This window comes from Silene latifolia, chromosome 11 (assembly GCF_048544455.1).
Source record: "Silene latifolia isolate original U9 population chromosome 11, ASM4854445v1, whole genome shotgun sequence".
Lineage (NCBI taxonomy): Eukaryota > Viridiplantae > Streptophyta > Magnoliopsida > Caryophyllales > Caryophyllaceae > Silene > Silene latifolia.
In genome coordinates this window covers 146,533,657-146,557,232 of record NC_133536.1, presented here as the reverse complement: position 1 = coordinate 146,557,232, position 23,576 = coordinate 146,533,657, and the positions used below count along the sequence as shown (strand labels likewise).

Below are 23,576 nucleotides of genomic sequence, written 5' to 3'. Positions count from 1 at the left end.
AATAAAAAGAGGGAGTTGTAAAAATGCGCAAAGAAATAAAACAGAAGCAATCGATAAATGAATGTGAGAGGAAAAAGATAGAGAGAAAAACTCCCTAAAACTCTCATTCACGATCCACAAAACGACCAAACACAGCAGGGAATGATCGCCACAACAGGAACAGCAATGGAGACGGTCGATCGACCAATGGGTGTAGTCGATCGGCCAGAGGAACTGGAACAAAACCCCTGAAACCTCTGCAACCAGTGCTGGTCGATCGACTGCTTCACCTGACGCAGACTTCGTTTTCTTCGAATTAACTCAATGAATTGAGTTAAGTTGGTCTAATAACCTGCAATTGCACATAAATACAGCGCCCAAAATTGCGCAAACCCAAAAAATAACAGTCTATAGTCTTATAAAATCCTACGCAAACCAAATAAAGCGAAGTCTCGCGCAAACCAAAGCAGTAAATAGTCTTAAAACGCAATAAATTGTCTAAAACTCAAGAAAATAAATAGTTCATCCGCGAAAACTGCGGAATAGCTCCGACCATGGTTTCTGGCTACATGAAGTGCCCTCCACGGTACGAATCTCCTCAGCAGGTCTCCACTCTATTCCAACATATGGAATACTCAGCGGGTCATCTCCAGCTCTAGCAACCTCCCAAGCTCTTGGATCATCTGGCTCATCGAACTCCAAGTCACACTCCGACACTTTCCTCGGCCCTTGCTTCGTTGGGCTCTCCTCCGGTTCCTCATCTGTGCCGTAACTAAGACATCCCAATCCACCTCTCTGAGTAATTGATTCCTTCACAGCTGGAACAACAGATGGTTCTTCCTTCCCCAAACCAGATCCTGCAATAGTCAAAACAGAAGAATCTTCCTCCATATTGCTCCCAATCTAGGGCGGAGGTGTCATAGCAGGAATAGGTACAGGTACTAAAGCAGGAATCACAACATAAGATTTAATAGCATTGCAAGTAACGGGCCACATAGCATCTTTCTTCCTAGCAGCTTGGGCAAAAACAGTGGACTGCTTGCCCACCTTAAAGGTAAGTGTCCTTAGTCCAACATCAATAACTGCACCGGCAATGTGCAGAAATGGTCTACCCAAAATGATAGGAATGTGAGCATCCTCGGGTATATCTAGGACAATAAAGTCAACAGGTAAAAAGAACTTTCCTATTTGCACAGGAATATCCTCTAAGACCCCTAGTGGCTGAACTGTAGAACGATCAGCCATCTGTACAGTCATATTAGTAACTGCAAACTTGGTCAGACCCAACTTCCTAGCTAGACTCAATGGCATGATATGCCTTCTCAATTGAGAAGGTACCAATATTACAAGGAACAGAAAAGCTACCAGGGTCAGCTAGTTTATGTGGAGCAGTGTGAGTCAAATAAGAGGTAGACTCTTCAGTGAAAGCTACCGACTGCACAGGTTCAAGTGACCGCTTTTTTGTCAACAATTGCTTCATAAATTTCATATAAGCGGGCACTTGATTAACTAACTCAAGAAAAGGTACTTGCACATTCAAACTGCGAATAACATCTTTAAATTTATTGAACGATACCTGATCCTTGGTCGGCACTAATCTCTCTGGATAAGGGGCTGTCAAAAGTGGCTTTGCCCTCTCCTCAACATCTCTCGTACCGACATCCTTGGACTTAGATTGGAAATCCACTACCTTATCTTTATTATAGCTTGTACCCGCCTCAGGCCGCGTCAAAAATGAACCATTGATTGACGCTGGGTCATATTTAGGATCCGAAATTGTCCCGTCAAGCATTGGGAGTTTCCTGAAAAACCGCGTGAGTCGTCTTACCCCGAAACAAGAGATCCCTCAAGTTATCTGGCATTGGAGGACGAAATGGTTCAACATCAAGACATCACCGGTCGATCGACCGGTGGGTTTGGTCGATCGATCGATCTCCTTTTTCCCGAGAATGATCGGAAGGATCGAAGCGTCATTGAAGAGTAAGGGGTGGTCGATCGACTAGGTAGGGCGGTCGATCGACCATGGGCACTGCTGTTCGTCTTTTTCTCACTCTTATTCTTCTTTCCTTTTCCAGCAGCTTTTCCAGCAGCTTTTACACCTTTTTCAACCATAACTTCCTCGGGCTCATCCCATACAATAACGGGTCCATCAAGGGTGGACCCGCTCCTTAGTGTGATTGCATTCAGGGTCTCTTTCTTCTGGTCCGACTGTGACGGTAACTGCCCCGGAGCTCTAGTAGCAAACGTATTGGCTAACTGGGCAATTTGAGATTCCAACATCTTTGTACTAGCCTCTCTAGCCTGACATTCCTTCTGCAGCATTCCCGTCAAGCTCTGAAACATATTATTGAACTCAGAAGCCTCAGAATTTTGAAATTGCTGCTGCTGCTGAGGTACATAGGATGGTTTCTGATACGGTTGCTGCTGCTTATGAGGGGGCACATAATTCTGCTGCTGCTGCTGCTGCTGAGGTGGGTTTGGATTAAGAACATTTTGGCTATTCTACCTCAAATTTGGATGCACATTAGAAGGATCAAAGTAGGTGTTGGTCTGCCTATAATGTTGAAAAGCAGCACAGACCTCATTGGAACTGGTACAACAGAAATCTGCAACATGTCCTTCTCCTCCACATCTCTTGCATGAAAAAGGACCTTCTGACACAGCATTTACCTGATAAATACCACCCTTTGAAGCTCCTCCTAACTCATACTTTTCAAATATGGCCGTAAGAGCCTCTAAAGCAGCTACGACAGGAGATTCAACAGCTCTCCTTTGATTTCCCCTAGAGTTTCCATGCTCAGCTTTATGGGTGGCCATGTCTTCGATGGTTTTCCACCCCTTTGTTTCACCGCTATTTTCCCGAAATCTCCCATTAGCTGCAGCATCTAGGATAGCTCTCTGATCATCATAAAGACCATTATAGAACTGGTTGCACAGAAACCATTGCTAAAACCCATGGTGCGGAATAGAGCGAATTAGCTTCTTGAATCGGACCCAAGCTTCATGAAAATCTTCATTAGGTCCTTGCTTAAAACTCGTGATCTGAGCTCTAAGTGCATTTGTCTTGGCTGCAGAATAGTATTTCTTGTAAAAAGCCAAGGCCAACGAATTCCAATTTTTAATACCTGAAGCAGCACGATCCAGATCCCTATACCACTCCCTTGCAGCATCTCGGAGTGAATAGATGAACATAGTCTCCTTGATCTGGTCCTGAGTAACGCCTTCAGGTGGAGGGATAGAACAGACATAATCAACAAATCTCTCCATATGCCTGGCAGCATCCTTATTTGCAGCTCCTCCAAACTAGTTCCTCTCGACCAGATTGATATAGGATGGTTTTGCTTCAAACCCTCTAGTGGTACCAGCTGGTAAAGTAAATCCCTTATAGTGATTTTCAGCTTTTGGCTCGGAATGACTCGCTATACTCGCCTCTTGAGCCATCTCTGGAGATGTAATTGTATCAGCTGAAGAGATAGAAGCTGGAGATGATGGTTGACCGTCTTCAAACAACTCGTTCTCGTAAAAGTTAGACAGAGAACTCAGCTCTTCCTCTGTCGGTAATTCTTGAAATAATCTCCTCTTAACCCGCTAAGTCTTCTCTAACTCGAGATCTAGTGGAAATAGCTCACCAAGTTATGACCTGCGCATAAGATAAAACTACAAAAAGAATGTGAGAAAAGTTTAAGGAACGGAAGTTCCTTAAACTAGAGAATAGACTAAATTAAAAAAGGACAACTAAAACTAGCTCTTCCTCCCCGGCAACGGCGCCAAAATTTGATGCGCTGTCGTTGTGTGCACCAAAAATAAAATTTATTAAACCTATTAGAACTAACAGAAGCTAGTGGTAATAGGGTCGATCCGCAGGGAGGTAGGGAGTTAAGTTGTTTAATTTCAGTCTATGAATTTCTGGGGGGTTTGGGATTGGACTAAGTCTAATAACATAAGATAAATAAGCAAATAAAGAAAGAAATGTAAACAATGATTAAAAGAAGGCTAAGACGATCGGTTCACTGTAGCTGCGATGGCGGTAATCCTAGGTAGGTCTGAAATAATCATGTAAGATGGGCAAATAACAGGTCCTCTCGGTCCGAGTTAACTAGTAGCTCCTTTCGGCCTATGCTACTAATCCTTAAGTCTCACTAAAACTAGCTCTCGCCCTGAATAGTGACTCCTAAAGCCTAAATTACTTATCTTTCGATCTTAGCAATTAGCCGTCTCAATTTATTAATCTATTTTCCCTCCCCTATCTCTCGATCTTGTGGGTTGGTCAAATACTAGGCTTTTAACTAGTCGCATGCATTCGATTTTGTCAAAAATTGCAATTAATAAACTGAAATAGTGCTAATCTAACACGAGACCAGTCGATCGACCATTACCCGAATCAGGGTTTTACCTAAACTACGCCATCTACGCTACAGATCCCCTCACATCTTAGCGCGGGAGATTTAGCAACTCATACTGGAGTTAATAACGGAAACGAACATAAAGATGAAAACAACAGAATTCATAACAAAATTAAATGAACAATAAAACCGCATAAAAGAAAGAATTAGGTATTAGGGATTCTAACTAATCAATTCTAATCTAATAAAAAGGAATAAAAGCAAACTAAAATTTAGAACAAGAATTACCAGAAATAAAGAAGGCAAGAAACGAATCCGGATGCAAAAGAAGAACTTTATTGAAAAGCTAATGAAAACTGTAGAACAAACTAGGCATGTCAATCTGAATCTCTCCCAAAATCCATGTATATAAAGTAGTAGGAAGGAGTTACGTTATATAGAAGTGTCACGTAAAACCCTTCTCCCAACCTAAGTACAAATGGGCTTAGGTTAAAATCTTTTAATTCTCGTCAGATTGCATAAGTGGTCGATCGACCACATCAACCAGTCGATCGACTGAAGGTCGAGAATATCAGAGCTTCTGACTTAAAATAAAACTTGCACGTCAGCTCATGTGGTCGATCGACCATGGACCTCAGTCGATCGACTGACTGCTCTTCTTGCAGTCAACTGTTCAGCATTCTGACAGTCTATAGACCATGTAGGTCAGTCTATAGACCAAGTTAGCTGGTAATCCGCTTCTGAAACTCTGGCAAATCTATCTTTTAGGCCTTGCTACGCGCACCGAGTTTATTTCCTGAGTCAAACCTTCATGTCAAATCCTATACCAAGCACTTAGGGATGGATTCGGCTCGATTTCCGTTGGATTCTTCACATTTCTGCAATATTACACAAAAAAGGCGGAAGTGGACAAAATAGGGCAAATAGTAGAATAAACTACCAATGATGGACATAAAATTCGTGGAAATAAAGATGTAAAAAATCATATTATAGACACGCATCAGAGATTCAGAAAGATTAGGTACCTACTGCTTCTGATGTTGTAACAACTAAAGCCGATAAGGCAAATATATGACTTCCTTATTTTTCTTTTCTTTTTTTGGGTAAGATCAGGGGGTGTGTTCCCTGCCACCTCTAATGCTATAACTTCTGACATCGTGTCATTGGTTAATTTTATTAGCTAAATGAGTCTGAAAAGGAGATGCAACTTGAGTTATCCGCCACAGCTCACAATAACCAGGGGATGCAACTTGAGAAGACGGCTGATGGAATACAGCAGCATACATCCCCTTCAAATCAGTTCACAGTTTTCGGCAAGGTATGCATGAAGTCTTTAATTAGTGAAATTTATATGAATTCTAGTAAAGTTTGGGATATAATATATAATGTATGTGTATTCTTTAGGCCGTAAACAGGAAGGTAGTTATTCTTGCTGACCCTAAATCCGCGAAACCTCTGCGTGTTGGCCGGGGTCTCGTAGACTTTCCCACCGAATCAGCGGAAACTTTATTTGTTCATGGCGAAAAACTTTTGTCGAATCATAGAAAAGGGGAGATAACTCAAGTCTTAGAAGGCCATAAAAAATTTCAACTGCCCGTCCCAGTTCGTGACGACATTACCATGCTGGCAGATGCGGTTGGAAGTTTCATCCAATGGCCTGAATCTCACATCTTCCTGGCTCGTTCGTCTCCGCCTCAGCCGAAAGCAGTTGGGGTTAGAAAAAATACCTTTATATGTTAAATGTTTTTATATGTTAAATTTATATGTTATTTGTTTTTAGGGAACAAAAAACACGGATAAGCCGGATAAGCCGGATAAGCCTAAGTCCCCAGACATGCCAACTACCTCGTCGAAACAACAACTTGATGAGGTATTTAATTAACTTCTCCATTTTTTTAAAAACCTCCCTTTACTTTTTTTTTCTGTATTTCTAAAAAGCATGGAAATTTTGTATAGGGGACAAAAAAGACGGATAAGCCAAAGTCCCCAGACATACCTCCTATTGCCTCATCATTGAAAGAGCAAGTTGATGAGGTATTTAGTTAAGTACCCTTTTATTTTTATTACTCCAACTAGGATATGTTACCTTTGGATTTTTTATTATTTTATTTATCTACATGTATAGGCTGGTGGTAGTATCACAAAAAGAGAAAAACATTATTTCCCCGCAATGAAAGATGTTAGAAGTATAAAACTCCACAAATTTTTCTGGCAGCGAATTCATGCTAAAAGTAAGAATGCTGACGATGAGGAAGCTGTATTTGGAGGCTAGCCGTCGCATAGCAAACGAGCAATTTATAATTATTTCCCTCGATGAGGATATTTTAGGGATTGAGCGCGAAACAATTCTGTCATGGGAGCTGCTAGCCATTTGGGCTGGCCTTGACGAGATTGATGTCCAACACCTATTTGTTTGGATGAAGTAAGTTTCTTAATAAATAATTTCATATTCTAATATTCTGACTAGATAGTGTTTTAAATACCGGAATTAATACCGTAATAATGTAGGTTCTTGAAATCGAGAGTGATCCTCGAGAACAAGATTCCATGTGATCAATACGGATTCCTATGCCCCTATTGTTTATCGATGCAAATCGCGTTGATTCCGTACGAAGATCGGGTAGATTATATTGCCCGGGAATTGGCGACAAACAAAAAGCTCATATTTGCCCCTTATAATGAAATTGTTAATAAACAAATTAATATTACGATTCCACCTACAATTGCATTTTCATAACTAATATATGTACTTGTTAATAATGATGATGTCTCTTGATGTAGGAGTCATTGGGTGCTAGCAGCCATCATGCCGACCAAGAAGAAAGTTTTTTGGTTGGACTCTTTCCATAGAGAACCAAACGAGACCTTTAAGGGCTTGATTATTATGTAAGTTTATAATACTTATTTATTTATAATAACATTAAGTTTCAATTTTTATTTATAGCAAAAAGCTCATTTTTGCCCCAAAAATATGAGTTTCCGCCTCCTTTTTTTTTAATAAAAAGAGGGCCTTTGAGAAGAAAAGAGCTAACGAGGATCAACCCACGAAAGATTCTGATGATGGCCCTACTTTTATTACGATAACAGGGGCACGTGCTCAAATACAATACCTTAAGTGCAAAAATCTGTCTTTAATAATAATACGTGCACAAATACAATACCTAAAGTGCAAGATTCTGATGTGGGCCTTCTAGTCTCTTTGTTTTTATGTAATAATAGGTCCCTCTCCAGCCGGATAGCATATAATGTGGATACTACGTTTGTCGGTTCATGTTGGAGATTATTATGCGAAGATATATCCTTATTCCAGAAAAGGTTAGTAATTTAATAATGTGTTTATTACTTTTTTTAAATTAGAGTTGATGTTGTCTTGCTTGCTGCTATACCATGATGTTGCTATGTTGAATGATGTATGTTGTTACAATAATGTCTTGTCTTTGTTTTTTCCGCAGTATGTAATCAACGCGCCACAAGTACCTCAGTACAAAGGGCACCAAATAGACGAGGTAAGGGACATATTGGGCAAATACGTCTTAGAACATTGCAAAGAAGACTAAATGCATGATACTTAGAGCTTAGATCAGCTTAGTAAATTTTTTGTTGAAGTTAGGGAATAATCTTTGTAGATAAAGCTAGGGGGATGCACAGTTTTAGGAATCTTAATTCTATACCTGCGCATAATATTCAACAACAGGTTTTAAAAAAAGAACCGTTGTAAATACCTTTCACAAATACCCGCGCATAATATTCAACAACAGGTTTTAAATGAAGAACCGTTGTTACTAACAATTTCAACAACGGTTATTTTACGTATACCCATTGTTAAAAGTATTCACAATTTTGGTGGGAAAGATACAACATCGGTTTTTTATATGATAACCGTTGTTATATCCTTTACACCAAAAATTTTTCAAACTTTCAACAACGACTTACTCGCAACAACAACGGCTTTTAACCGTTGTGAATAATTTCCACAACGGTTTTAGTAAATAACTTAACCGTTGTAAATACCTTTTATAATGGTCGCTTTAACAACGTCCACTTTTTGTTTTAACAACGGTTTTTACCTGTTGTGATAGCTTGTATCTGTAGTAGTGTTTGCCGAATCACCTTAACCTGTTCTATCATCTCTTGTACCATCTGTGGTCTTAAACCATTGCCTCATCTCTATCATCCCAGCAAATCGGACTCCTACACCTCCTCCGGTACAAAGCCTCAAACGGTGTCATCCCAATACTCGTATGGTAACTGTTGTTATAAGAAAACTCGATCAAATCCAACCTATCTTCCCAGCTACCACCAAACTCCATTACACAAGCTCTCAACATATCCTCCAAGGTCATGATAATTCTCTCTGTCTGCCCATCTGTTGCAGGATAAAAAGCAGTACTCAGCTTAAACGGAGTTCCCATCATCCCCTGCAACTCTTGCCAAAACCGAGAAATAAACCTCATATCCTGATCTGACACAATGTCCTTAGGGACTCCATGTAACCTCACCACATGTTTCCTGTACCAATAAGCCAACTGAACCTTACTCCATGTATCTTTCACGGGAATAAAGTGAGCAGACTTAGTCAGACGATCTATTATCACCCATATCATGTTATTACTCCACTAGCTCCTCGGTAAACTCACTATAAAGTCCATGGAGATAGATTCCCATTTGCACTCAGGTGCCTCAAGAGACTGTATCTTACCTTGTGGTCGTCACTGCTCTCCCTTAACCCTTTGACATGTTAAACATCGAGCCACGAACTTAGCTGTTTCCCTCTTCATCCCAGGCTACCAGAAAGTCTTCTTTAAATCTCTATACAACTTGTCACCACATGGATGTAATGAATACGGTGTGCAATGAGTCTCTGTCATGATTATCTTTTTCAACTCCTCATCACTAGGACCACACCATCTCCCATCAAACCGAACACTCCCATATGTATGAATAGAGAACCGAGACACTGTCCCCTTCTCTACTCCAGCTCTCCACTCCTCAATCTTAGGATCAAGAGCCTCCTTCCTACGAATATCATCATAAAGATATGGCTCCACTGCCAAGTCCCCTCTAGCATCCCCTTTTTGTATCACATGTATCCCCATCGTCCCCATCTCATCTCTCAACCTCATCAAGGACATAGTTGTGCATAGAGAATGCACACTCTTCCTGCTCAACGTATCAGCCACAACGTTCGCTTTCCCTTCATGGTATATGATATCCATGTCATAGTCCTCTATCAGCTCCATCCACCTCTTATATCTCATGTTAAACTCCTTTTGAGTAAAGATATACTTGAGACTCTTGTGATCTGAAAACACCTTAAAGGTTGCCCCATAAAGATAGTGCCTCCAAATCTTAAGAGCAAACACAACTACACCCAAGTCTAGATCATGTGTCGGATAGTTCTCCTCATAAGGCTTCAATTGCCTAGAAGCATAGGCAATGACTTTTCCATTCTGCATCAACACACATCCCAACCCATTCTTTGAAGCATCTGTATATACCTCAAAGTTCTCACACCTTTCAGATAAAGCTAAGACTGGAGTTGTGGTCAAATGCTCCTTTAATGTTTGTAATGTCGTCTCACAACTTTCATCCTAATGAAACCTCTTCTCTTTTCTCATCAACGCTGTCATAAGTCTGGCGATCTTTGAAAAGTCTTTTACGAACCGACGATAGTACCCTGCCAAACCCAAGAAACTCTTGATCTCTGCCACATTCTTTGGTGATTCCCACTTAGACACTGCCTCTATCTTTGTTGGATCCACAGATACACCATCCTTTGAAATCACATGCCCTAGAGAGGCAACTTCCTCGAGCCAAAACTCACACTTAGACGACTTCGTATACAGCTGATTGTCACGCAAAGTCTGTAACACAAGCCTCAAGTGCTCCAAATGCTCCTCCTTAATGTTGTAATAGACTAAGATATCATCTATGAACACCACCACAAACCGATCCAAATAATGACTGAAGACCCAGTTCATCAAATACATAAACACTGCTGGTGCGTTAGACAACCCAAATGGCATCACCGCATACTCACAGTGACCATACCTTAATCGAAACGTTGTCTTTGATATGTCCTTGATACGATCGTTATGTACCAAAAATAAATACTTAAATATAAGTAACACAAGCTAGTGATAAGTAGGGTCGATCTCCACAGGGAGGCAAGGTATCTATCTGTAAGTTCGTCTATCTAAGTCACAAATGGGGGGTTTGTATTTTGTTTTTTAAACTGCTAGAGAATAAGGGCAAGAGCCACAACTGCACTATCTACTGAAGAGACAGTACGAATACCTCCTCTCGGGTTCCCATACTCAGCACAATAGGTAGACATTTATTCTATGATACCCCATCCTTTATCATCGTCATTGTTCTTCTGATATCGCCAATTAGATGAGGCATCCAATATAGCACGGTGGTCATCATACAACTTATTGTAGAACTGGTTGCATAAAAACCACTGATCAAAACCATGATGAGGAAGAGACCTCACCAACCTTTTGAAACGGCACCAAGCTTCATACAAGTTCTCATCAGGTGTCTGCTTAAAACTTGTAATTTTCCCTCTCAGCTGATTAGTTCGTTGTGGAGGAAAATACCTTTTATAAAAAGCAAGGGCCAGGCTCTCCTAGTGAGTAATACCGGCTGCGGTACGATCAAGATCAGTGAGCCACTCACGGGCTCCGTCGGTCAAAGATAAAGGAAATAGGACTTCCTTAATCTTATCCTGGGTCACTCCCTTAGTAGCGGGAATGGTAGAGCAATTTTCCCTAATAAAATCACAAAATCCCCGGAATCAGTCTTTACAAAGCGCCATGAGATCCGGGGCTTCCTATTCTATCCCAAAGGGCTTCTTCTATCAGGGGAGAGGTCTCGCTTCTACCTAAGATAAAGTCCGGGGGCGCGGCAGATAGTCTTCTCTTTCATCGAATCGAAAGGGAGATAAGGGAATTTTATCTGCTTCTTTAAAGGAAGGATCCTCTTCTTGCACTTCATTTACTAGGGCTGGAGTTATAACATGATATACGTTCTTTTGAAGGGATGGTAGGAATCTAAGTCCATTCTACCGCTTAATGACCATTAACTGCTTTCCAAAGCTTGACTTTTAAATTGAATCTCTAAACTCCCGAAATCAAAAAGAAAGAAGAGAAATTGGATAGTCAGTGAAGACTTCCATATGTTTTCGCGGATCTTCACCCGCCACGCCTTGGTACAGGTTTCGTTCGACCAAATTAATGTAGGACGGTCGAATGTCGAAATTATTACCATCCTCGGTCGCAAGACTGAAACCTTTAGGGATCGAGGCAGCTGTGGGCTCTGAGTGACTCGCAATATTAGGCATCTTCACTGGCTTTATAGCTGAAATAGAGTTGTCTTCTTCATAAGATGGATCTTCTGCAAACAGAAAATGTTGTAGCTCCGGTTCAAAAGTACACAAGAATTCCTTTTGAATCTTCCTTTGCAGTCTTAGTCTATGCCGAAAGGTTCTTTCTGGCTCAGGAACAGCTGGAACTAATTCTGACCTGTTAGACCTGGGCATACACAACACTGAAGGAAATAAGTGAGAACTGCCTCAAGGAATAAAAATTCCCTGAGACTAAAAGAAATAAATGAAACAAAAACAGACAGACAGGCTATTGCCTTCCCGGCAACGACGCTAAAATTTGATACGGTCGTTACGTACCAAAAATAAATACTTAAATATAACTAACAGAAGCTAGTGATAAGTACGGTCGATCTCTACAGGGAGGCAAGGTATCTATCTGTAAGTCCGTCTATCTAAGTCACGAATGGGGGGTTTGTTTTTTGTTTTCTAAACTACTAGAGAATAAGGGCAAGAGCAGTAAAGATAAGAGCAGTAAAGCAAGAAAATAGTGGATAAGTGATCAGATAAAAGAGGTATGTCAGGATTTCGGTTCACCATGGCAGGTTATTGACTCAGTCGTAAATAGCCGAGAAAATCTACTGTGAGAAGGGCAAGGGAAAGGTCCTTCCGGTCCGCTATCCACCCTATATTTCCACTAACTTAACTTCCGTCCTCATTAGGGTAGTCTACTGTTCATAGCAGGTCTGTTTATTCCAATCTTCCGATCCAATAACAAAGTTAACCGAATTAATGTTATTTAGAAGCGTGCACTCAACCAAATATGTTACAGTTTTATTGCTACGGTCACAGATTCTCACAGGTAAATCATCTAGTCTATTTATGACATCGTCTCATTACTACCATGGATCCCCTAATCCTAACATAAGGGGATTAGCTACTCATGTTTTTAAGATTAACGATAATAACAATAATCATGACGATGCTAATGGAAGACATAGTAAAGAAATTGAGATTAAGCATAAACAAACAAAAGCAAGGATAATAATAAGAGCGAAAAATAAGAACAAGCAAAGTATTAGATAAAGATTAAGAGGGAAAAAAGATTACAATGCAAAGAATCCGGCGTAAAGAACAATCCGCAGTAATTAAGAGAAAAGATACGTGATTAAGAGCAGTTCAGAAGTCATTATGAGTAGCTAAGAGATTAAGCAGTGATTAAGAAGTACAGAAGTCTGTTTAGACCTAATTACAACTTCCTTATATAGGGAAGTGTAATTTTACAAAAATAAACCTAAACACGAATCAGTCAACCCGTGTATTATAGCAAACTACTCGATCGAGTCCTTTCAGACCACTCGATCGAGGATTTCTTCAGCCAAACTGTTCGATCGAGCACTTGAGGCTCTCGATCGAACTCTTTCATAAAAGCTCATTTCGATCGAGTATCAATATCACTCGATCGACCTCTAACATGTACCAAAGCACTCGATTGGACTCCACAAGCTCTCGATCGAGTACTTCCCACTGAGGTCAGCCTTAAACTCGTCTGGTCGGCTTCATAAGACCTTCCTTCACGCATTCCGAGGTACGACTCTTGCTCTAATATCTCCATCTCCTCATAATGCATGCTAAATGGGACGAATAAGATGCGATTCCACTACATTTGGGCCCATTTCTGCAATTAAGACAAAACAAACCAAAGTAGCCAAGTCGGGGCATTTTTCAATACAAAGCGATATAAATAGCATAGAAATGCGTGCAATAAAAGGCTAAAAAGTCAATATAAATTACACGTATCAAATTTTCCCTAACCGAACCTTTACTCGCCCTCAAGTAAACTAAATGCAAACTAATGGAACGGATATGAAAACTCAGAGCTAGCTATAACTTGTCCACTTAAACCATTTAATGCAATCAGAAATTAACAGTTACAGCTACAGCAGTCAATACGCAAACGAGTTGTATGATGTCTATAAATAAGCTGACCTGTCGACCTTGCAAGACCCTAAAATCGGACTCTCACGGGTCATTCTTCTCTCATGAAGCAAAGGGTGAAAGTATATGTAAGAGAGAAAGAGAAGACAGTCACTCACCTAAACTACGACCTACATAACATGCATGCAACAAAAATGATAGACGATTCAAGTACCATACATACATTCCAACCAACAATGTCCGTCACAGCCGAGGGCTTACAAAAGATATGGGAAAGTGAGGTTACAGGTAAGAAAAGGAAAAACAGATTATGGAAATGTGGAGGTAAAGCGTCAAGCTAGCACCTAAATAGGACCATTTACGACCATCCAATTCTCACCTGTCTAAAAATCAAACACAAGTGTCCTTCGTTGGCACAAAACTCACTATCCATTACACAATCTCCTCAAAAAGATATAAATAAAACAGAGGAGTAAGACCGTCACAAACTTCCCTTTTTTAATACGGTCTATATTCTATTTCAAATAACTTTTCTTTCTCTTCTTTCCTTCTTTTTTTTCACTGATCACGTTTTTTTCATTTTTTTCATTTTTTTTCTTTCTATTCCACGTTTCTTTTTCTTCCCACATTCTTTCTTTTTCTACCAACTTTGTACAAATAAGAATGAGCCAAACTCGCAACAAAATGAAATATACCGCAAAAATTACACTAAACTAGCTTGACTGGCAGGCTTAATTTGGGTGTAGCTAATGGGTCAAAAGGCTATTTTTGGCTAATGTGGAGCTAAATGGGTGAAAATAAAAGAAAGGGGGAAATTGTAAGCACCTCCCTGCATGTGACACCGACCACAAACCCGAATGTACGCAAGCAACAAGCAATCAATTTTCATAAAAGTGCAAAAGTGATGAACATGTTATGCAAGGAGTACTACTCTCAATTCCTACATGAACTGGTCATGAATGACACCAGTTATACGGCTCTAAAAACTCAGAAATTGTAAAGTAGTTTGCCAATTTATCAGGTCAAGTCTACACAGTCAGCTATATTTTCAACATTAACTCATAGATATGCGCATGACTAAACTAATAACTGCCAATTAGATGCAAGGCTTAAGTGATAAGACAAGTTAAAGTGCAATTTAATCATGGAAATCTACCATTCCGACTAAACCTATATGCAAAATGAAACGTGAATATTTTTTAAAATTTTGAAATTTTCTAGATTTTTTAGATTTTTGATGAATTTTTTGAAATAAATACAAATGCAAGAAGAAAAATAAACGTGAATGCAAAAACAAATGCAAATGCAGACTCAAAGGATGCAATACCCTCCCCAAACCAAAACGGACAACGCCCTCGTTGTCCTCCAGCATACACCAGCAGATATATAATGGGAAAGGGATAAATACAACCTATAAATGAATGAAAAACAATAAATAAATAAGGAGACAAAAATAAAGAAAAGAGCAAAAAGGACATACAAAATGACGAACTTCCCCAAACTAGCCAGAAAACTGGGGAAGTGAGTAGACCAGCAGCTACTCATCGCCCTCCTCCTCCTCCTCTACCACCACGAAGTCGGGATCCCGCTCCTGCTTCCTTCTCCTCCCCTCCTCATCTCGGGCTCTCTCCTCCTCCTCAGCGCTGTCCGCCTCGCTAGCTGGCTGTGGGTACCCCTCCGCCGGGTACCGGTAGAAAGAAGGCTGTGGCAAGCCCTCAGGAACGGGGTGTCCTCGTCTTATGTGATACTCGTACAGAGGGAACGAAGTAAGTGAAATGTCCCGCTCTATACGAGCCTGCCTGGTAAGTAACTCGAGAAGCAAACTGTCATGACGCCCTTGGTCAATGACCTCGGATGCCTCAAAGGGTGGAGGAGGAATAAAATTAGCTGGGTAGACCGGCTGTGTAACAGAAGGAGTGAGAATAGGGACTGATGGAGGCGTGGGCGTGGAAGACTGCGCAGCCTCGGTCTGTGTGGATCCATGTCCAGTCTCAGGTCTCTTCCGCTTCTTAGAAGCGGAAGTAGTGGTAGGTGGAGCGAGTGGGAGGTGGTAGAAAGGCAAAGGTGGAGGCAACCTACCCCTAACACTGGTCAAAGGGAAGAGACGGGTTAGGTCGGTGGAAGGTAGGACCACGGACAAGGAACCACAAATCTTCCAAGTCCGCTGGTCAGAAGCTAGCCAAAACATTGCCAACATGGCAGAGAGATCTAGGTACCTATCAGTATCTACATGTGCCAGGTCACGAGGGAAGTCAGAGAAGATAGAACGGGCAAGGTAGGTGGCTATGCCACCACAAACAATGGTGCCCGACTTCTACTTCCCAACAGTATTTAAATACTGAGCAGTCAGATAGGCGATGTTAAGAACAAAGGGGCCCTCGATATCAATGTTTAGATAGCCCCTGAGAATTGAAAACTCAACATTATTAATGTTTGTGGGCTCTTTACGGCCGAAAATCGTCCCACCAATGAGACGCAGAAAGTAACGGGCCGGGGGGAGGTGGACATGAGCGAGTCTGCGCTCCTCAAAGGATGTCTGTGCCAAGGTCCTCCAAAGTATACGTAGGACCTTCCTAGGAGGATCTGACTCACCGTGGGAAGACAGACCTAACCTACTACCAAACTTAGTTAAGGTCCAGGTCGTAGTCCGGTTAAACAACCGGAAGGAGACACACGAGTAGTCTGGGTCAGTGGCGTAGGCAGCAGCAGAAAAAGTGAAGGAGCTGAAAAACTCAAGGGTTAGCTCCTTATAGGTCACGACACTCATAGTGGTCAGTCCAGTCATCCCCGCGCCGTTCAAAATCTCGGCTACAGGCTCGTAAATACCCAACTTCTCTAGAGATTTCCGACGCAAAGTCACAGCTCTCTATGTCGTAAAAGAGGGTATGATGAATAGAGTTAACAAAACGTACCTGTGGGTAGTCAGGATGTGGGTCCAAGGACTCATCGGCACGGAACGTGGCACGTCCAGCAGCAGGAGTGCCTCGTCCTCGACCCCGTCCACGCCCTCCAGTACCCGAAGAAGAAGCCAGTCCAGTAGCTGGGCGGTGTACTAGGGCAGCCCTGTAAGCTGCTGTGACAGCCGGTGACGACGCAGCAGGGGTCGTTACCGTAGAGGGTACAGTACCAGAAGCAGTAACAGTAGCGGCAGCGGCAGTAGAAACAGTAGAAGCGACGGTGGCAGGAGCAGGGACCACCGTCTCAGTCAGGGATGGAGTAACACTGGAACTAGTCGAAGGCATTGTGTTACTATCCATCCTAATTAATCAAATAAGTGTAAAAATTAATCAATTTAGCATTGAAACACGAATTCCCCTAAATCATCACGAATTTTCGAAAAAAATTCGAACCCTAATGCCTCGAATTAGGTCGAAAACAGCAGTAAATCCACAATAATTAAAGGGGAGAACTTACTTGATTGAAGACCCACAAGAAAACGTAGATTAATCGACAAAAAACGCAAGAAATTGGCGGATTTCGACTAAAACCCGAACAAACCCTAATTTCCCAAAAAAATAGCAACAAAGACGAGATTAAAGGGGAAAATAGAGGTCAATGTGGGTGATTGATTTTGGTAAAGGGGATGATTAATGGAGGTTTTGGGGATTTTGTGTGGGTTTATCGCATAAGAGAGAAAGAGATAATGTTAGAATGAAAATAGAAGTTGAAAAGAATGACTTCGTGCGTATAATAGGCATAGTCACTCGATCAAGGATTCTAACATCCAGTCTGCTCGATCGAACACAATTCTTCTCGATCGAGAATTCCTTTATTTCACCAATTCGATCGAGTGTCTGAAACAACTCGATCGAACACTTTTCCTTAGCAATCCTCTCGATCGAGTACAAAAAGTACTCGATCGAGGTGTTTTCTTATGGCACACATCCCAATGCGACATATCTTCCCCAAACCTACATAGAAACACGCAAAACACTTCCCGCAAATACCAAATCACAAAAATAAGCAGTCTATATTCGATTTTTGCTAAAACTAACTGGAGGAGGTCCCTTCAGCATCTCGGACCGTCCTCTTTGATCGCCCGAGCTTGTACTCAAACTGATGGAAGGAGAATAATTAGCGTCCACATACGCCCTAACTTTCTTCTTCCCCTTGACATTCCCATCTGCATTGGTGGCATTCCCATCACTTGAATTGACTTCAACTGTACCATGACCGATGGCATCTCATGTACCCACTCTATCTATACATGCAGCAAGGAAATCAGCAGAATGGTCCTCCGTTTCGCTCTCAATCTGAGGCGGAGGTGTTACAATAGCAGCGCAATATTCAATATTCTCAGCTGGAGTATCTAAATCTGGGTCAATAGAGGGTAAGGCATGGCAAGGTTGAACTTGCATGAGCGCCCTACGAGATTTGGACTGATGAAATATTAGCTCCTCGTCTCCTACCTGGAAGGTAAGGGTCTATCCCCCGACGTCAATTACTACGCGGGCAGTAAACAAAAATGGTCGCCCTAAGATAATAGGGGTATGAGTGTCCTCGGGTATGTCTAAGACCACAAAATCTACGGGAATAAAGAATCTCCCGATCTTCACCGATATGTCCTATATTACTCCTAGTGGCCGTGATATATTACGGTCGGCCATCTAAACGGTCATATTAGTGCAGTTAAACTTGATCAAACCTAGTCTCTTAGCGAGAGACAAAGGTAAGACACTCAAGCTAGCTCCTAAGTCGCATAGTGCGTTGTCAATCAAGTGGGTCCCTATATGACAAGGAATTGAAAAGCTACTCAGGTCTGATTGTTTGGGCAGTGTCTTATTCTGAACTAAGGCAGTCCCTACTTCAGTCAAAGCCACCGTTTTATGGTCATTTATATGTCTCTTACGCGATAAAATTTCTTTCATGAACTTCATGTAAGAGGGTACCTGGGTAAGCAGTTCGGCGAAAGGAACGTTGACATGAAGACTTTTCAGGATCTCAGCAAATTTCCCGAACTGTTGGTTAGCCTTATTGTTCTGTAATCGCCTTGGAAAGGGAACCATGATAGGAATTTCGAGCCCTTTATACCTTTCTTCCAATGTCTCGACAGGGTCAAACTCATTTCTACTCGATCGGTCTCTTTTACCTCTCGATCGATGTCTTTCAGCAACTTTTTCACTCGATCGAGCATTGTCATCTACTCGATCGAAATCTTCTTCATCAGCATTGCTCGATCGAGGCATAATTTCACTCGATCGAACACTTTTCTCAGAAATTTCACTCGATCGAGGAATTTCACCCTCTCGATCGAATCCCTTATTATCTACTTTACTCGATCGATCCAAAATATCACTCGATCGAGTATTATTTTCAGCAATTCCTCTCGATCGACCTCCAGAAATAAGTCGATCGAGTATTTTTTTCGGATTAAGCATAGTTTCGTCAATGGATGACTGTTCACTACCTGTAACATCGTTTTTCGGGTCTGATATGTCCTCAACAGTTGACATTTTGAGTCCTTCATAAGAAAGACCACTACACAAATTTATCAGATTTATCGTCTCATGTGGATTCTTTTCAGATTGAGATGGTAAATGACCCGACTTCCTTGTAGATAGGTTAGCGGCCAGTTGAGCTACTTGGGTCTCGAGTGACTTTATTGATGCTTCTTTCTGTTGGTCACTCATGTGCAACTGCTTAATCAATGATTGCATCATCGACTTCAACTCAGCTAACTCACTAACTCCACTAGAAGAAGCTCCTTGATGCGGCGGTGGAAAGGATGGAGGCTTTTGAAAGCATTGTTGAGCTTTGTGAGGAGGAACATAAGCTTGTTGCTGCCGCGGAGGAGGGGCAAAATTGAGCACATTTTGACTAGTCCATCTCAAGTTGGGATGGACTCCACTCTGATTATTATAATAGGAACCTCCTCCTTGCCTATATTGCTGAAACGCAAGGACTTGCTCCTTCTCTGTTAGATAGTCAATAGCAGTGTGACCGTCATTACTCCCACATCTCTCACAAGTAACGGCTTCCTGTCTAGTCAACAAGTGAACTGTTTGTTGATCACCGGCAGCTTGCAACTCTAGCTTATCAAAACAGGCATTCATGGCTTCCAGCTGAACCACAACTGCACCATCTACTGAAGAGACAGTATGAATACCTTCTCTCGGGTTCTCATACTCAACACAATGGGTAGCCATTTCTTCAATGATACCCCATCCTTTATCAGCGTCATTGTTCTTGTGAAATTGCCCAGTAGATGAGGCGTCCAATATAGCACGGTGGTCATCATACAACCCATTGTAGAACTGGTTGCATAAAAACCACTGATCAAAACCATAATGAGGAAGAGACCTCACCAACCTTTTGAAACGGCACCAAGCTTCATACAAGTTCTCATCAGGTGTCTGCTTAAAACTTGTAATTTTCCCTCTCAGCTTATTAGTTCATTGTGGAGGAAAATACCCTTTATGAAAAGCAAGGGCCAGGCTCTCCCAGTTAGTAATACCGGCTGCAGTACGATCAAGATCAATGAGCCACTCACGGGATCCGTCGGTCAAAGAGAAAGGAAACAGGACTTCCTTAATCTTATCCGGCTGCAGTACGATCAAGATCAATGAGCCACTCACGGGATCCGTCGGTCAAAGAGAAAGGAAACAGGACTTCCTTAATCTTATCCTGGGTCACTCCCTTAGTGGCGGGAATGGTAGAGCAATAGTCTGTGAAGACTTCCATGTGTTTTCGCGGATCTTCACCCGCCACACCTCGGTACAGGTTTCGTTCAACCAAATTAATGTAGGATGGTCGAATGTCGAAAGTATTGCCATCCTCGGTCGCAAGACTGAAACCTTTAGGGATCGAGGCAGCTGTGGGCTATGAGTGACTCGCAATATTAGGCATCTTTACTGGCTTTATAGCAGAAATAGAGTTGTCTTCTTCATAAGACGGATCTTCTGCAAACAGAAAATGGTGTAGTTCGGGTTCAAAAGTACTCAAGACTTCCTTTTGAATCTTCCTTTGCGGTCTTAGTCTATGCTAAAAAGTTTTTTCTGGCTCAGGATCAGCTGGAACTAATTCTTACCTGTTAGACCTGGGCATACACAACATTGAAGGAAATAAGTGAGAACTGTTTCCAGGAATAAAAATTCCATGAGACTAAAAGAAATAAACGAAACAAAAACAGACAGACATGCTATTGCCTCCCCGGCAACGACGCCAAAATTTGATACGGTCGTTATGTACCAAAAAAATACTTAATTATAACTAACAGAAGCTAGTGATAAGTAGGGTCGATCTCCACAGGGAGGCAAGGTATCTATCTGTAAGTCCGTCTATCTAAGTCACAAATGGGGGGTTTGTATTTTGTTTTCTAAACTACTAGAGAATAAGGGCAAGAGCAGTAAAGATAAGAGCAGTAAAGCAAGAAAATAGTGGATAAGTGATCAGATAAATAGTGGTAAAGCAATAACCATGGCAGGTTATTGACTCAGTCGTAAATAGCTGAGATAATCTACTGTGAGATGGGCTAGGGAAAGGTTATTCCGGTCCGCTATCCACCCTAGATTTCCACTAACTTAACTTTCGTCCTCATTAGGGTAGTCTACTGTTTATAGAAGATCTGTTTATTCCAATCTTCTGATCCAGGAACAAAGTTAACCCAATTAATGTTATTTAAAAGCGTTCAATCAACTAAATATGTTACAGTTATATTGCTACGGTCACTGATTCTTACAGGTCGATTTACTACATCGTCTCATCACTACCATGGATCCCCTAATTCTAACATAAGGGGATTAGCTACTCATGTTTTTAAGATTAACGATAATAACAATAATCATGACGATGCTAATGGAAGACATAGTAAAGAAATTGAGATTAAGCATAAACAAACAAAAGCAAGGATAATAATAAGAGAACGAAAAATAAGAACAAGCAAAGTATTAGATAAAGATGAAGAGGAAAGAAAGATTACAATCCAAAGAATCCGGCGTAAAGAACAATACGCAGTAATTAAAAGCAAAGGTACGTGATTAAGAGCAGTTCATAAGTGATTAAGAGTAGCTAAGAGATGAAGTAGTGATTAAGAAGTAGAGAAGTCTGTTTAGACCTAATTACGACTTCCTTATATAGGGAAGTGTAATTTTACAAAAATAAACCTAAACACGAATCAGTCAACACGTGTATTATAGCAAACTACTCGATCGAGTCATTTCAGACCACTCGATCGAGGATTTCTTCAGCGAAACTATTCGATCGAGCACTTGAGGCTCTCGATCGAACTCTTCCATAAAACCTCATTTCGATCGTGTATCAATATCACTCGATCGACCTCTAACATCTGCCAAAGCACTCGATCGGACTCCGGAAGCTCTCGATCAAGTACTTCCCACAGAGATCAGCCTTCAACTCATATGGTCGGGTTCATAAGACCTTCCTTCACGCATTCCAAGGTACGACTCTTGCTCTAATATCTCCGTCTCCTCACAATGCATGCTAAATGGGACGTATAAGATACGATTCCACTACTTTTGGGTCCATTTCTGCAAATAAGACAAAACAAACCAAAGTAGCCAATTTGGGGCATTTTGCAATACAAAGCGATACAAATAGTATAGAAATGCGTGCAATAAAAGGATACAAAGTCTATATAAATTGCACGTATCAGTCCTCATCTCGAATCCTCACCTGATGGTAACCTGATCTCAAATTAATCTTCGAAAAGACTCCTGCCCCACTCAACTTGTCAAACAGATCATTTATCCTTGGCAAAGGATACTTGTTCTTCACTGTAACAGTGTTCAGCTCCCTGTAGTCGATGCACAACCTCAAGCTCCCATCTTTCTTCTTCACAAACAGAACTGGTGCTCCCTACGACGATGCACTAGGTCTAATATATCCCTTATCTATCAAATTATCCAGCTGTTTCTTTGGCTCCTCTAACTCTTTAGGACCCATGCGGTATGGGGCCTGAGAGATTGGTCCCGTCCCTGGTTTCAGTTCCACACTGAAATCTATATCCCTCTTTGGTGGCAAACTTGGTATCTCCTCTGGAAAAACATCTGGAAACTCTCCCACCACTGGTATCTGATTTGCTGTCGAACTCACCTTACTAAGGTCTTTCACATGGCATAGAATCAAAGGACACCCCTTCCTCAGATAAGACTTCAATGTCACTGCTGCAATCACTTTGACTTTGGGTTTGACAACAAACCCACGATACGACACACTAACTCCCTTAGGACCTCTCAAAGAGACTCTCTTTTGGTGACAATCTATTCTAGCCTTGTACTTACGCAGCCAATCCATACCAACTATCATCTCAAAACCATCTATAAGAAACTCTAACAAATCCACTAGAAGATCAACCTGCCCAACTATCATAGGTACACCCTTAAACAACTTCCCACAAGATACTGACTCACCCGACGGTATAAAAACCTCATATTTTACAGACTCAAACTCTCTCAAACCCAAAAGCTTAGCATGACTCGACGATAAAAAAGAGTGTGACGCCCCCGAATCAAACAAAACAAAGGTAGAAACATCATTAATAAGAAAGGTACCCGTGATCACGTGATCATCATCCTCAGTAGCTTTCTTGTCCATCATGAATAACTTGCCACTGGTCTTTTGTCCACCTCCTTGGACTGTACTAGCTGAAGTATATGGCTTGGTAGCTGACCCCCGATTATTGTTAGCTGTCGGTCTCTGATAAGAATTACCGCCATTGCAGTTAGATCCACCGTTGTTACTCTGACCTTATTGGTTATTCCATGACCCAGCCGGCCTGTTGCTAGCATAACTCTGAAACGGACCCTGAGAGAAACTCCCCTGGGATGGCCTCCGAATACCTATTCCCACGGCACTATTACACTCATGACTCTTGTCTCCCATACCGCCACAATTGTAGAAAGATATACCCTAGCTGCTACTACCACCACCACGACCACGCCCATAATACGTTCCACTACTAACCCCCGATCCTGATGAGTAAGCCCTCGCCTGGTTATGGTTACCCCTCTTGTAACTGGACTGACCACCAC

At 41.5% G+C, this 23,576-nt stretch overlaps 1 protein-coding gene and 2 non-coding genes across 5 annotated transcripts in view; all 3 read left to right on the top strand.

The window, feature by feature from the left end:
- LOC141611946 (uncharacterized) overlaps positions 1-23,576 on the top strand; it is a 47,143-nt gene that overhangs the window by 7,442 nt on the left and 16,125 nt on the right. For 2 of the 3 annotated variants that reach the window (XM_074430608.1, XM_074430606.1), the window contains 8 exons: positions 5,503-5,640; positions 5,727-6,035; positions 6,103-6,192; positions 6,279-6,356; positions 6,448-6,744; positions 7,104-7,208; positions 7,517-7,637; positions 7,775-8,036. In XM_074430608.1, coding sequence (XP_074286709.1) covers positions 5,524-5,640; positions 5,727-6,035; positions 6,103-6,192; positions 6,279-6,356; positions 6,448-6,594 — 741 coding nt within the window. In that variant the 5' untranslated portion in view covers positions 5,503-5,523 and the 3' untranslated portion in view covers positions 6,595-6,744; positions 7,104-7,208; positions 7,517-7,637; positions 7,775-8,036. Of the gene's footprint in view, positions 1-5,502; positions 5,641-5,726; positions 6,036-6,102; positions 6,193-6,278; positions 6,357-6,447; positions 6,745-7,103; positions 7,209-7,516; positions 7,638-7,774; positions 8,037-23,576 lie in introns of those variants that run through there. The other variant, XM_074430607.1, reaches the window with a different exon arrangement.
- On the top strand, positions 10,793-10,898 carry LOC141616024 (small nucleolar RNA R71). The gene has a single exon (XR_012530401.1). It is a non-coding gene; the product is annotated as a small nucleolar RNA R71 (small nucleolar RNA).
- Positions 19,867-19,973, top strand: LOC141615914 (small nucleolar RNA R71). Its single transcript, XR_012530300.1, has one exon. It is a non-coding gene; the product is annotated as a small nucleolar RNA R71 (small nucleolar RNA).